Source organism: Electrona antarctica (genome assembly GCF_951216825.1).
Source record: "Electrona antarctica genome assembly, chromosome: 12".
NCBI lineage: Eukaryota > Metazoa > Chordata > Actinopteri > Myctophiformes > Myctophidae > Electrona > Electrona antarctica.
Window position 1 is genome coordinate 17,077,409 of NC_136793.1, and position 16,111 is coordinate 17,093,519.

Genomic DNA, 16,111 nt, shown 5'->3' on the forward strand with positions numbered 1-16,111 from the left:
AATGCAAGCTTGTTTTGTATCAAATGACATTTGCGGATCTCTGGATCTCCATAATGAGCCGAAAGAAGTTGTGCCTATGTTCTTGGGCAATATATAACACCATCAAAATCCATACGTCTTTCTTACTGTCTTTAATTAAATTGTCACTTCATGTGCATTAGGAAGAAGACCCTATAGGTGTATCAAAACCCTGTTTGACCAAACAGATTTTTTGCTACAGACAGTGTCATTTGTAGCATTTTGCATGTTTTGTATTAATGAGTGGAAGTGAAATTATGTGTGGCCCTGCTTTGTTTGATGGGGAAACTGGCACATTTTAGAACCCAATCATATTTATCTGGAAAATTGGTCTGACCACACCGCATGACTCCAGAGATGGTGAGTACCAAATTGCGTGAGTTTTGGAGCAAATCTGTAGGACGTTTTTTGCATTAGGCCACTGGTCCCTAGATGCCAATGATGAACCTCTGCCACAAATTTTCCAGAGCGGCCTGTTATAGCGCCACCAAGAGGCCGACGTTTGTTTTATATTACAAAATATATATTTTTTTATATTAATCCTCCATATTTTGTCCAAAAATCCCGCAAATCTTTGCACAGTATCTCTATAGTCATGTGCTCAAGACGGATCTGTCCGATATTTCATCCTAATTGGCTAACATTGGCTTTCAAAGTTTGCAGTTCAAAGATGTTCCTAGAAGCTTTGTCATTGGTCGAAAAAACACGGTCGCAATGACTAACCTATCAGGAAGTAGACAGGCAAATCGACCAATGACAAAGCTTCTAGGAACATCTTTGAATGCAGATTGCGGCCCCTAGATGTGTCACAGAGACTACATTTTTGTCTCCACCAGGCCGAAGGCATGGGGAGAGAGTATGTTTTGCACTCCGTCCGTGTGTGTGTGTCCCCTTCCGTCCGTCTGTTACCAGCTAATCTCCGGCACCGTTAACCCGGTCGATGCCAAACTTTGCACACACACTCCCTGGATGCCAACGATGAACCTCTGCCCCACATTTTCCAGAACGGCCTGTTATAGCGCCACCATGAGGCAGCTTTTCACATTTTTTACCTAAAACTGCACCGATCTGCGTGAAACGTTGCATGCACACTCCCTAGAGGCCAAGGACAAACCTTTGACCTGCATTTTCCCCATCTGCCTTTTATAGCGCCACCAGGAGGCCGACTTTTGTAAAACACATTTTTTGATATTACTCCTCCAGATTCTGTCCAAAAATCTCACAAATCGTTACACAGTATCTCTATGGTCATGTGCTCAAGTCGGATCTGTCCGATATTTCATATTCCATCCTAATTGGCTATAATTGGCTTTCACAGTTTGCAAGATTGCCCCGTTTTGAACAAAAGCCTCAAATCATGAACACAGCATGCAATTTACGTGAAATCTTTCACACATTTTCTTACTAGGCTGAGGAATATATCCCACCCTTTTCACATTGGCCTGTTATAGCGCCACCAACAGGTTGATTTTTGCAAAACACATTTTTGGAACAAAATGCCTCAAATCATCCAATTGCCATCAAAGGCGTATGAAGAAATGGCACCCTTTTCACATTGGCCTATTATAGCGCCACCAGGAGGCCACAACCTGACCTGGCCTGGTGGAGACCTGTGCCCCGAGGGGCACTTTTTCTAGTTTGGGAGTGTTCTACCCATTGCTGGCTCTCTGAATACTAGGGGTGGGACGATAATATCGTATCGTGAGGTACCCATATCGTCACGATATGGGTACCTCACGATACGATATTATCGTCCCACCCCTAGTATTCAGAGAGCCAGCAATGGGTAGAACACTCCCAAACTAGAAAAAGTGCCCCGAGGGGCACTTTTTCTAGTTTGGGAGTGTTCTACCCATTGCTGGCTCTCTGAATACTAGGGGTGGGACGATAATATCGTATCGTGAGGTACCCATATCGTCACGATATGGGTACCTCACGATACGATATATATCGCAATATCGATATTTCAGCACACCCCTACTGAATAAAAAACAAAGTAATTAAAATGTTGACATATTATTGCTTATAGCTACTTTAATGTATGTTTTAGCATGTTGTATAGGCCTAATGTATGCAATAAGCTGCCACAAGTTTAAAGTAGCCTACTGTATTAAAAAGGTCTACTCAACTAAAGTGAGAGTATAGTTCTCGGCCCACAAACAAAAATGCCTACATTACTTGAATAGGCCTACATAGGCACCTGGTTCCTTTTTTCGCCACCAGTGACTCGCGTCTCACACGCGCGCACATGCACAATTGCACACAGAATGACAGAAAGAGCACACAGCTCTCTGGTTTCCGTTTCACTTTAAGGCCACAGTCAGTCAGCCAGGCTGCCATCCATACAGGACGCGTCTGTGTGTATATCTATCTCCCTATCAGCGCCATTGCTATAGTATTATTATTATTATGATAACCGCTTCTCTCCATGAAACATACATCGAGGTGTCCTGCCGTAGGAATCGCGTGACAGTGACAGACACATGACGACAGCGACGAGCCGACGACGATGCTGATGATGATGATGTTCGCTTCTTGAAAACAGCACCTGAGACACACACACACTGCAAAATAACAGAAGCCAGCCACACACACCCCACTTCGTTACAGCTCTGATCGCTGTGGATTATTGCGGAATAAACACTTTTATTCATAACAATTCTACATGGTTTCCCGTGAGGATAACATAATCATAGACAGAATATTGTTGTTTATATCACCGCCGCCGCTGTGTCGCTGCTGCTGGGAGAGAGACGGAGGAGGCAGTAGAGAACGCGGCCGGGCTTGTGTGCTACTTGATGGGGATGTGTTCTCGGCAAGAGAGGATACAGAAAGACGTGGACACCGTTGTTCAGAGGTGCAAGGCGGAGAAGGACTACTGCCTTTTCTCCGGTGAGGTGGTTCAGCCTACTAGATGCATTGTAGCAGGATGTATATAATATAGCCTATACCGCTTATATAGCCTCGGATCAAAGACCACCATGGATGTATTTGATCGAGTCTATCCATTACATCTATACTAGTCTTTGATCCGAGGCTAGTGTACCGTTGGTGCTTTCCATGTCAAAGCCAAAGGACCCATCATGCATTTGGCCAAGATGACACCCATCTGGTATAGTGGTAGCCTACCAGCTGGAGCCCTCCCATACACGATTTTGTGTTAACACGTTTCAAAAAACAAATTAAAATAAAAAATAGCCGATATAGTAGGGTTTAAGTGTTTGTGACTGATTTTGATGCAATAGTAGCCTATTAACATGTTTGGGCGGGGGGGGGGGGGGGGGGTCCCCTCCCTGCAACTGCACTCAAGGACCACCCTGGGGGTCCCCGGGCCCTACTTTGAGAGACACTGATGTATATCCATCCTCCCACGGTAACTTATCATCAACCCCCACCCACCCACCCACCGCCCTATAACAGCTGGAATCTGGATGGATATGTGCCTCCCTTAAAATGTACATCATATGGTTTGGTGTTATTATAGACCCCTATATACAATACATTAACCTCATGATCAAATACAAATAGCATCATCACTGTAAAGTCAAGGGTTATTGGCTTAGAGACATGTTGAATTTCTTGTGGTGTGTGTGCTGGCGAAAGAAAGAATCAACATACATTGATAATAGGCCCTATATAATATGGAGCCTATAGTATCCTCCATACTGTTATAACTAGGCCTACCACTCGAAAATTACACACACCACCAATATTGGGCTTCTAGGGTTCAAGTGGCTTGACCCCCTCAAATAAAAATAAATGCAATTTATTTGTAGGCTAGCCTAGCATAATAAAAAAAATGCTACCCTACATCAGTGATTCTCAACGTAGGGTGTGGCGGAGGTGCATGGTACCAGGTGATCCCCAGGGCCCTAATCAGTTTGACCACTTTCAACCTATACATCGGCTAATAGCCAATCTTCAAGCTCACGAGTCACAACACGTTAATAATGTCTTACTAATATATCCATTATATGGTGCGTCTGGGTGTCCCTGACAAAACAATTTCAGATAGGGGGCCTTTGACATGAAAATGCCTGAGAACCACTAGTCTACTACTCTACTCTACATCAGTGGTTCAAACTTTTGAGCCCGTGTCCCAAAACTGAAATTGTATGTATGTCTCCCCGGGACCCAAACTAGTGAAAATAGCAGATCTACAAGCGCACAATGCTAGCGAGCTTGTGAATCGGCTATTTTCACTACTAGGCCTACTTAATTACATTTTTTGATTTATGGAATTTCATATTAAAATGTATATAAGTCTTTTTTGGGGGGGGTGGAATGGAATTTGTACTCAAGTCGTGACCCAATAAGTGGTCCGTGACCCACAAATGGGTCCTGACCCACTGTTTGGGAACCAGTGGTCTACTTGACATGATTTATATTATGTTCAGCACTTTGTCTCCTTTACATAAGCCCGTTTGATGTTGTCATGGAAACTAGACTTGTTGAAGACTTCCTCTGTCCTGCATGTGCCAGATGATAATTGCAAACTTTATTTCACTTCTTCTACGCTTCCATTTACAATTTATATCAACGGTAAAGATCGGGTCTACAATGCATCATAGTCACATTATGATGCACTCATAAGGCTCCATAACACTTAGTGTGAAATAATTGTGATATTGATGTGAAGTGATATGGCCCAGCCTTAACTGTTCCACTGTTTTATTTTGAAGTCGTATTGCCCAGCCCTAACTGTTCTACTCTTTTATTTTGAAGTGATATACATGGCCCAGCCCTAGCTCTGGTCCATAGCCTTCTACTGCTTCTACGATTCTGCCCTGCAGTATAAGGCTATGGGACTTTCGGTTTTAAATCTCAAATCGAAATCAGACCAGCCTCTCCTCTTTAGTGGAAATCTCACAAACGTTTGACCTACTCACCAATACAAAGACGGGTTGTGTCAATAGAAAGCCTACTTTCCTTAGTGGACGCACTCTGAGCCCCCCACCACACGTATAAATGGTACTTTTTGGCCAAAAAGGGATTTTGTTTCCACCGGGAAAAAAATACTTTTAGTTACTCCAATGCGCCCTCTACCGATTTTGCCCAGAGAACTGCCTCATAGAGAATATTTTTCCTCCGGTGAAAAAAATCCCTTTCTGGCCAAAAAGTACCGTTTATACGTGTGGTGGGGGGCTCAGAGTGCGTCCACTAAGGAAAGTAGGCTTTCTAATGACACAACCCGCCTTTGTTTTGGTGAGTAGCAAAAACGTTCTTTTAAAATACGCTAAAGAGGAGAGGCTGGTCTGATTTCGATTTGAGATTTAAAACCGAAAGACCCATAGTCTTATACTGCAGGGCAGAATCGTAGAAGCAGTAGAAGGCTATGGACCAGAGCTAGCCCAGCCCTAACTGTTCTACTGTTGTGTTCTAGATTTCAGATACGCTGACTCCACCTTTACATTTACATACTGCAAGGGACCCAAAAGGTAAAACATTATTTTATCATAAACCTTTATATGTGTGATGATGATGGTGATTATTTTGTATTAGTATTATTAGATTAAAATAAGTGTTAAATAGCTCTATATTGCATTAGTAATTTACTAATTTACAATGTAGGCATTTAGCAGATGCTCTTAATCCAGAGCGATTTACAATAAGCAAGGTAAACACATACTGTACATAAAATGCAGAGAGACAGTGTAGCCTCAGTAATCTACAGTAAGATATAAAAAAAATAATATTCTGTACATTGAAACTATATACACTATAGGTTGCCAGGTCAACAAATGGATCTGTCATCTGTCTAAATAACATGCTAACCTTTGCATAAGATTGCATGCTCGACAAGGCTAGGGCAAGTGCTGCGCACTAAAGTACAGTCTGAAGAGGTGAGTCTTCAGATTACGACGGAAGATTGGGAGTGAGTCTGCAGTTATAACTGCAATGGGGAGTTTGTTCCACAGTTTGGGCCAGAAGGGAGACGAGTCTGGGACGTGTGGAGTGTAATCGTTGCTGTGGAGTGTTTGTTCAGTAACAGGGGTCTCTCCAGCTCTTTCATAAACCGAAAATACATGTTCAGGTTGGGATACCAATTCCAATATTTTGTATTGATTAATTTTACCTATTGACAATACACATCAATCAACATTTCAGTTTCAGTAGTCAATGTAAATGTGCCACAGTTACATAAGAGCCTCCTTTCATTCGGGAGAGACCGAGAACTCCTACAGGATAAACAAGTGACATTGAATGAGTAGACAAAACTGGAACATAGAAGACATACCAACAGTCCTACAGACATTAGTCACACAAACCCCTGCTGCGGGTTAAAAATCACCCGTGCTGCGGGTTAAAAATCACCTGTGGCTCCCGACATGCGTGGAGGGTTAAAACTAATCCGTGCTGTGGGTTAAAAATCACCCGTAATGGTCAAGAGGTGCATGGCTGCACGCACATCCACAAATTGCAACGGGTGCAGGATCCAACAAATAACTGAGAAAGAAGAGAGGAGATCCGCACACCGTTTTAAAAGCTCCCAAAATAATTTATTGACAACAGAGCGGATAAAAAATACGTTTCGGCCTCAGGGGCCTTCGTCAGGTATACTCAATTAAAAATCACCCCTCTCTTCTGATTGAATTGGTGACCCACCTGAACATGTTACTGAACAATCACTTACAGTATAGAACGTTTAACTTAACTTATTTTAACCAATCACTCACAGCACCTTTAAGTCACGTGACTCATTTTGCTATGACGTTAGATGATTGAACAGAAACCGAATAAAAGTTCACTCAACTGGCATGACATTGTCCTGTTTCATCGCAATATAAAATTTGCACTGCAATATACATTTAGTGTTGGTTTCTGGTTTCTTCTTCAAAGAAGAACTCCAAAGCTCACCATCAAACTCCCAGATTAATCGTATAGGTTACCACTATGACGCTGTTTCAAGCGTGCCACGCTCGAAAGCCTCTCTAACTTAAAGGGTTATTTGCTTATTTCACATTAAAACAATGGGGTGATATAATTATCTCTGGCTTTTGTGTTTCACCAGTTTTTAAGTTGCTTGATTCAATATTTTGATATTTGATATTAATTTTATCTGACACACCGACCTCCCTCCTATATTATGATTGTGAACCCATTGTAACTTCAAACATTTTAACCATGCTAGTCGATTAATTGAGAAGACGTCCCTGCTTAATGGTGACTGATACTGTCCTAATGCGTGAGGGGGCTGTTTTGTTCAAATGTTTTCTTTATTTTGGATGAAATAAAATAAAGAAGTAAAGTAAAAAATAAGTTGGTGAACCTCCCCCCCAAAGGACTTGTGCTTTTAATGAGTCTAACATGGTTAACATGGAGTTTGAACTTACAATGGGTTTATATACTAGGAGAGGGGCTAATGAGCGAATGAGTGAGTGTCCATTTCTGTCTAACACGCCCAAAAACAACAGGGACAGCAGGTGTACAGAGTGTATAATATCCATAGTGATGAGAAGAAGAAGAATAGCTAGCGTGTGTAAGTAGAACAAAAAGAGAAGCTTGTCACCAGAACCCCTGAGACGCTGTGTATTAATAGCACTGCATGAGAGCCAGGACAGCCTGACCACAAACACCTGACATGACTGTGTGTTTTGTATTATCTTCTGACTTTTGATATTCCGCTTTTTGCTACCCAATTATCGAAATTGGGTTCCACGCAGGGCTCAGCTATATCTCCGTACACGGACAAAATGTGTCCGTGGCAAAGTTTCAATTTATATTATATTAGGGGAAATAGCCAATAATGCACTTTTGCACAATATAACACCTGTACCTCTTTGGTGGGGACGTAACAACTACAAATAAAGGTAAGAAAGCCTTCTAGTATGGAATTCTCCTTTAATACTTCAAAAACATATACAACAACAGTGGGTAGGATTGTCTTTGTGAAGCGGCCTGGCCCAGTCGTCATGTAGCGTTGTATGGTGAAGTGCAGTTACTGTTTCACAAGCACACACATGACTGTGTGTTTTCAGCTGAACAGGGAAGTTGCACATTTCCTGAAAAGCTGTGAGGTTGACACACATTGAGCCATGTGGCAACATCTGGACTTTAAATACAAAGACAGTCTGTCTCTCTTTCCAGGTGATGATAGTCCGCTCCACATACAGTTGTATGGAGATCCATGTGTTGTACCAACCAACTTGGTTCATTTGCAAGTGTGACTCGCGTCACGGCAACCCCACTGGTTATCAAGACTGTCACAATATATTGACATTCCCATATATGGGCTAAATATTGATGACATCAGGGATCTTTTTATTTTATTTTTTTTAATTGAATTTTCAGGCCTGAAACAACAGAGCTTCTTAATACGGCAAAGTTGAGAAGCACGAGTTACAGTAAACTATTAATCTGGTGTCAGTGAGGTCAGATGTAGATTTGCTGGCCGGCTCCATATATGCACATGTAGGTGATGATCCAGTCTTCTCCATGTATGGCTATCCAGGGTTTGATGAGGTCAGTGACGTGATCTTCATATATGGAGATCCAGGTGATGATAGTCAGCTCCACATATGGAGATTCATGTGTTGTACCAACTTGGTACAACACATGGTTGCATTGCGGCAACCACAGTGGTTATGATGACTGTGGTAGTACTGGTCAGCTCCCAGTATGACAGTATTGGACTTTGCTTGTAATGGTCAGCTCCCAGTATGACAGTATTAGACTGTGGTTGTACTGATATATTAATAGAGACGTCACGAGAGGAAACACTGAAGTGAAAAAGTCATGGTGGCCGAAACTACTGCCATTGATGATTGAATTTCTGTTATTTATTCAACACATTGCTGGCCAGGCCTGGAATCGAACCTGCGGCAACTTGGGGACTCCTGACCCTAATAAGGATGGTGCTTTAAACTGGTGGAAACTGGAAACGCAAGTCAGTCAGCGGCCGGTTCCGTGAAAGCACCAAGGTTCCAAGGAGTTCTTTTGGTGCAAAAGGGGCCTCTGAGAACCACTGGGTTAAATGATTGGTTCTGCTCGGAAACGAACCGACTGAAAACACCGCTGGTTGTTGCTCAGCAGCATTTCTGGTTAACGGTGGTGAGTGACGACACATGAAACATGGGTGATAATTGGTCACAACAGCAACCAGATGCTTGTCAAGCAGAAGTGTCGGCGCTGCCCACAGTGCCCAGGGCCAGGTGGTAACACCAAATTACATTCCTGACAAAATTATGCGAAGCAGATCTACAATAACAGCTTCAAATTTGTTGCTGTTTTGTTTTTACATGATGTGTTGTTCTTGACTGCCAATTAGGGCTGCTGCTATCAGATATTTTTGTAATTGGGTATTCTACCGAATTATTAAAGTGGCTAAAATATAGCTAAGATCTAAAATGATAGGCCTGCAGATGCTTTTCAGTTTTTTTTAATTTTATTTTATTGAGTAATCGGATAAAATGTAATTTAGCTTAAAGCAAGTATGCAACTTTTCTCTTCTACCCCAGTTTTGAACTTGGTTTCCCTGCTTAATATTAACCCTGGTGGAATAAAGTGGTGGTGCTTGTGCGCCACCAGATCTGCATCTGTTTTAGTATGATGCACGTCCAATTTTGGGTTCCATTTTAGATGCTACGTTATTAGCGTTAATGCTAGCGAGCTAAAATGAGGCCAATGTTCCAATCGGGATCACCGGACAATCTGAAAAGACCCCCAAACATCAGCGTTTGCCGTTTGGTCAAAAACATGGAAAACGTAGATTTGGAGTTATGAGCAACTTTAGTAACCCCCTAAACCTTAGAGTATATATTAATAGAGACGTCACAGAGAGGAAACACGGAAGTGAAAAAGTCATGGTGGCCGAAACTAGGTACTGCCGCTCGAGTGGCACTGGGCCAATCACATGAACGCGCCGAGCCAATACACAACTGCGGCCACGCTCGTTCATGACTCGCACGCACGCACGCACGCACGCACGCACGCACGCACGCACGCACGCACGCACGCACGCACGCACGCACGCACGGTATTCGTTCATTTGTTTGGCCCACCGCGTTCACGTATGGCCTAAATGCATCCCAGAATGCCAGAATTCCAACCAAGGAGGAAGGGGTGAAATCTCCTCATGCGCTGAGTGAGCAACTCAATGCAAGTGGATGGGAGGAGAAATCCGGTGACGTCTCTATTATATATAACTATGCCCTAAACAGTAAACAAGAACTGAACGGCAGAGCGCATACGTGCAAAACACAAGGAGACGGTTGGATTTTATATGGCGGAATACTCCGTCATAAGCAGTTAATTTGTTAATTACTGACATTGTTATCATTGATCTAATAGAGCATGCCTGCTTGCTCAGGGGATAAATGTAATCTTGACCATTAAGTCAAAATTTGTATCGGATCCTGTGACAGGTGAGACATGACCTTTGACATGATTTAACCAACGTTAATTCAATTAAATTGTATTAATTAAAAAGGTTACATAGTGAGGCTTTAATTAAAGAGCAATTATAAATGTACTCTATATTCCCATTTTGAGAAGATGAGACGATGCACTTAATAATGAACAACCAATTTGTTTCCTTTTTATAAAAAAAACGTTTTTTATTTGTTTAATTGAATCTATAGTTATTTAATCTAGTTATCCACTGTTGTTTGGAGTTTGTTGCAGCTCTCAGAACAATGGATGCAGGATGTGGGTTATGTGGTATCGACATGGTTACACCGGTGACTAAGAACGTTTATTTTGTCACGTTTCCTGCTTCTGTTTCAATTTGTGGACAGCTGGTGCTCTCATGTGCACTCGTTTGAGGTTCTTGTCACGTGCAATATTTAAACCGAGTCAATTGAGGGTGCGGTTGTAAATGTATCTGGCATCCCGTGAAACAAGAGCTGTTATTTACGTAAACACTTACTTAATTGTGTTGACTCTGAAGACATCCTCTACTCTTAGACTCACCGCTTCAGACTGTAGTGCCTGTAGCACTTGCCTTGACGCTTATGCAAAGGTTAAAATGTAATTTTGATAGCATGTTAGACAGATGCCAGGTTCATTTGTAGACCTGACATCCTATAGTTTGTATAGTTTGTATTACTTATTTTTTGATATACTGTTTAGACCAGGGGTGCCCAAAAGGTAGATCGTGATCTACCAGTAGATCACAAAGGCTATGCTGGTAGATCACATGACATTCCCCTAAAAATATATAATTTAAATATATATATTTTTTAAACTATTTTTCTGCCACTTGACTTGTTGACTTGATTGACATCAAAAAGGCTTATGCAATACTTTGTTTTCAAGAGTGTTTCACACAAACAGCTGTAGTAGCATTACAAAGTTATACAAGAAAACACTTCCAACTCCATTTCCACCCCTCTATTTCCCATTCCAAGTGTGTTTGTCTTTTAAAACACCATCGCTGCTATTCCAAAGCCCCCTCAGGTACATATTTGAACATAACTATTTTCAGCAATGGGATAATCTGTTTGATGGGTAGATCTTGTTGAGCCGGTCATTTTGAAAGTAGCTCTCAAGTCCAAAATCGCTCTGGATTAAGAGTGCCTGCTAAATGGCTGAATTGTAAATTGGACATACTTAGTTGACTGGGGTATTGACAGGAAACGGGGAAAGAGTCAGGAAGTGACATGCAAGCAAAGGTTTTGGAATCGAACCCAAGCCTCGCTTTCAGTCTGTATGTGCCTTAACCACTAGTAGGCCATCAGCGCCCGTCCTTCTACTGCAAATCAATTCGTCCGAAAATATCCGATCTACAAGCTCACAAAGCGGTGCAACCTGAGCTTGTAGATGAGCTTTTAGATCGGAATTGTAGGCGGAATGTTATGCTATTTTCACAGAAATTATGAATGAATAGGGATACCATTGTTCAAGTGTGAAAGTTAGTATCACCCAGTGTTGTCATGTCTGCTTATAGAGCACCGAAGTCTGACGTTAATATCGGTAGAGGGCGCAAGTACACAGGTTCATGTACTTTTTATTTGCATTGTAATCCCCATAAGGGGATTTTAGATCGCCTCATATAAGAACTGTTTGAAAAATTAACATGTCATCCTGGTCGTTTCACTCATGGATATGAAGAATCAACTGACTGAGAGAAAACACAAATGTTACTGCTGCTAAATTAGTTAAATTTTTGCTAGAAACAGACTATCAAATATAAGTGACTGACTGTCGTAAACGATACAGAGGCACCTCCCTGACAATATCGCAGAGACAGCTTGTTTATTTTTGGACCACAATGCTTATATGAGACGATTTCAAGATTACCGCATGTTATTCTCCATAGAGAAATTACTTCTGTGAACAAGTACAGGGGATGAGCGAGTGACGTCAGGACTTCGGCGCTCTTTTTTTATAAGCGATTTTGAGCTTGTTTGAATGTAAATTAGTTTGTAAATATTGGTGGTTGGTTGGGATGCAGGTTTTGGGCTTGTTTCTGAATTGCTTATTTGAGCTTGTTTCCTGATTCCAGTGGTTCTGAAACATTTTCATGTCGACAAGGACCTCCAGTCTGCGGACCCCCTTCTGACAATATTTTATGCCAGGGACACCCATGCAAGATTTGTGTTGTTAAAATGTTTAAAGGATGACATTTTCAAACTATCTTATATAATTGGTCCTCACTAATGCTCATTATAAGAAGGTACCATTTCTACTCAGTCTGTGTCTCAGAGGTGGGCTGTAGACAGTTCAGAAACCAGTGACATCATCGATGGGGAATCCAAGCTAATAGAAACAGCAGACTTTCTATTCCTGGAAAGTCAGCAAGCTATAATAAAAGCCATTGCGTTAATACAAAATGTGAAATATTAAAAAAAATAAAAATAAAAGCCTAATGATGATGTCACTTGTAGATGGGTTTCTGAAGTGTCCACAGCTCTCCTATGAGACACAGACGGAGTAGAAACAAATGGTACCAATTATATGAAGATAAGTTGAAAATGTAAGTATAAATAATATTCAAACATTTTCACATTTTCTTCAGGATTATTTTGAAAGTAGCAGATTGTGACGCATTGTGAGCTTGTAGATGGGCTATTTTCAAATAGGCAATGTTTGTTTAATTGCTCATAGCCTAGTCGCTTCTTTGGGGCTTGTTTACAACACTGGTATGAACCATATGGCCGTTTCAGTCAGTCAGAAACTTGGGGACTGGCGCTGCATGTTCGCTGCTCTTTCAAAGGACTTCAGTCGGACCTGTACCCAAATAGACCCGTAAGAAATGTATCCAGGCCAGAACCGAATGGAGTTCTTATAGTACCAAGAGATTACAGACCGTACCCGTACAAAACCCGAGGATCCAAGGCTCTTTCTTGTTGTTGTCTACACAGTAGCGCTTGTGCTTCCACACACACACACACACACACACACACACACACACACACACACACACACACACACACACACACACACACACACACACACACACATAGTTGCTGTCGGGCAGAAACCTCATATCTCTGTATTTCATCTTTTCTTTTTAGTTAATTAATTAATTATTGTATGTATTTCCATAAGTTAGTTACTTTGTCATATTAATACTGCAGGGTCACACAGAAGGAGCAAGCATATGGCCTATCTACAAGCCCACGTTTTGAGATTGTAAATTGTGTTTTCTAAATATTAAACCAAGAGCTTGTGACTACATAATAACTACATTGGATCCATTGGAACACAGCTCCCCCACACACACACACATCATTGCGGATAGACAGTAGAGTAGAAGTCATTCCCAACTAATTGTTTACATTGAAACTAGAAGAGGCGGCCATAGCTGAATGGGTAGAGAGCTCGCCTGTGAGTTGTTTAGGGTCCCACTAGATCAACTCCAAATAGGAAAACAATCCTCCTGCAAACAAATCACCTCCTCAGTTTACTTCTCCTCTCTGGATTACAGCTCAGAGGAAGAATCTCGGCAGTCCTGCTTATTCAGTGAGTGAAATGTTTTCTACAACGTGCTCCGACTCGAGCCACTTAAATGATAACACCAAAAGGTCCCAGGGTTCATTCCTGGCCCGGTAATGTGTCGAGGTGTCCCTGAGCAAGACGCTCAACCCATAACTAAACCTCCTCCCAAAAAATAAAAAAAAAATAAAATAAAAATAGCACTCAAACTAAAACCTCAGTCTAATTAAAACTGCACTCATTTTCACCTTGAAAAATGAGTTGACATTTCCTAAAATGAAAACCAGGAAGGAAGGCATTGTTGGTTGTTAATGAATACAATCTGTACTGAGTTTGTCTTGCCAAAAGCACCGTTGTTGGGGCACTTATACAACTAGTGGAACTGGGAATTTGAGGTCTATTCATTTTAAGTTTAATGCTTTATGCTGAGGAATCTGAATCTGAAATCTAGAGGGAGGTTCCTCTTCAAAACCTGCTGCGTTCAGTTGAAAGGGGAAGAGAGCGAGTTCTGAAGTTCTGCTACAGTGCGTTGGTGTAACTTCTATTAGCCCATACAGTCCTATGTATGTGCTTTAGAGGTCTTCGGGTAAACCCGAGGACCCGCTACCGTATGTCTCGGATCTCGGTGCTCTGACAGTGAAATGACGGTTCCACGAATACCCGAGTGGACCCAGTGATTGGCTGTCACAGCTGTCAATCCTCCCGCTCCCCCCCTTTTTTCTCCTCCGGCAAGTGGGAGGCGAGCTGCCTGCATGCCTTGTGTCCCATGACTTTAGTAAAGAAGTAGTAGCGCAACTGGGTAGACAACAAGAAAGAAAGCACGATACAACTCTTAATAATAACGTTGGCATGGGTCATTTGGGGCCTCGGATTTTGTACGGGTACGGTCCAACATCTCTTGGTACTGCTCGGGGTCGGAACTCCTATTTCTAATAATAGCCAGGTCCATTCAGCTCCGGTTCTGACATCTCTCTGTACTTTTTAGATTCGGAACCCGGTATTCTAACTATTCCATTCGGCTATGGGTACATTTTTCACGGGCCTATTTGGGTACGGGTCGGTCGTAGGAGGAGTAGGAGCATCTTGAGCATGTGGTCACACTGGACAACACAGCTGTTTTCAGGGGTCTTCAGGTCAAGGAGGACCGCTTAGTTGAGAGAGAGATGAGGCAGGGATCCCCACTACATATTGTATTTAATTGTGTTGCAGACAAACATTTTCATAGATTTCATAGATAGCTTCATAGACTTGTTTGGCAGCATCGTTGGCGAAGATCCATGTATCATTCGTAAACTACTGAAAAGACCACATAACGGAATATTCCCCGCTTGGCAGTGACAGTCAAGCATTGGATTTGGAATATGACGTGCTTGTCAGTCAATGTGTTAAAACAAATGTTCTGTCCACGGCGCGGAAAAGTATGAGAAGCACAGATTTCAAAGGCATTTTGTAGAATCGGCCTCAGGTCTTAATGGGTTAAAGAGAGCTACGGTAGGTGCATACTGTATGGACGACGTACAGGTAGAATTGCTGATGATCAGAAACAGAAGGTGCTTTGAGGTGTTTCCGGGTCATGCAGCTGCATCAGCACAGCTACACGGACATGTGCACACAAACGTGCGCACAACTTGCACACAACATGCACAGAACGTGCACACCTGTTTGTCAGCACTCTTTGATATGAGCCTCATCTCCAATGACTCATTATTCATGCATTCAATAGAGCGTCGCAGTCCCGCCCATTACCATGGACCAGGAAATGATTCTCCGTTCATTTTCCTCATAGACATTTCAGAAAGTATTTATTTAAAGACGTTTACGCCGCGGACAAAGCCAACTCGAGTCGTGACAAATCATGACAACAAACACAATTTTTGGGGCCAAAAAAATAATTAGAAAGAAGAAAAAAACGGCAGGTTACAACACTTTTTTTGTTGTTTTTCTTCTTTGTAATTATTTGTTTGGTCCAAAATATTGTTTGTGTTGTCATGAGTTGTCACGACTCGAGTTGGCTTTGTCCGTGGCGTAACCGTCTTTAAATAAATACTTTTGCAAATGTCTATGGGAAAAATGCATTGGGATTCATTTCCTGGTCCATGGTAGGGGGCGGGACTGCGACGCTCTATAGGAAACGGCTGACCAGCAGCACACAAGCACATAAGGTTACTATATCGTTTATTCTTAGACATAGGCATGGGATCATGGCATGGGATGA

General features: G+C 42.0%; 1 protein-coding gene across 1 annotated transcript in view; it reads left to right on the top strand.

The window, feature by feature from the left end:
• Positions 1–2,620: 2,620 nt before the first annotated feature.
• The window catches only part of parp8 (poly (ADP-ribose) polymerase family, member 8), a 59,388-nt gene continuing 45,897 nt past the window's right edge, over positions 2,621–16,111 (top strand). The window contains exons 1-2 of the mRNA XM_079516861.1: positions 2,621–2,910; positions 5,402–5,456. Of these exons, the coding sequence (XP_079372987.1) occupies positions 2,817–2,910; positions 5,402–5,456 (149 nt within the window). The 5' untranslated portion in view covers positions 2,621–2,816. The remainder of the gene's footprint in view (positions 2,911–5,401; positions 5,457–16,111) is intronic.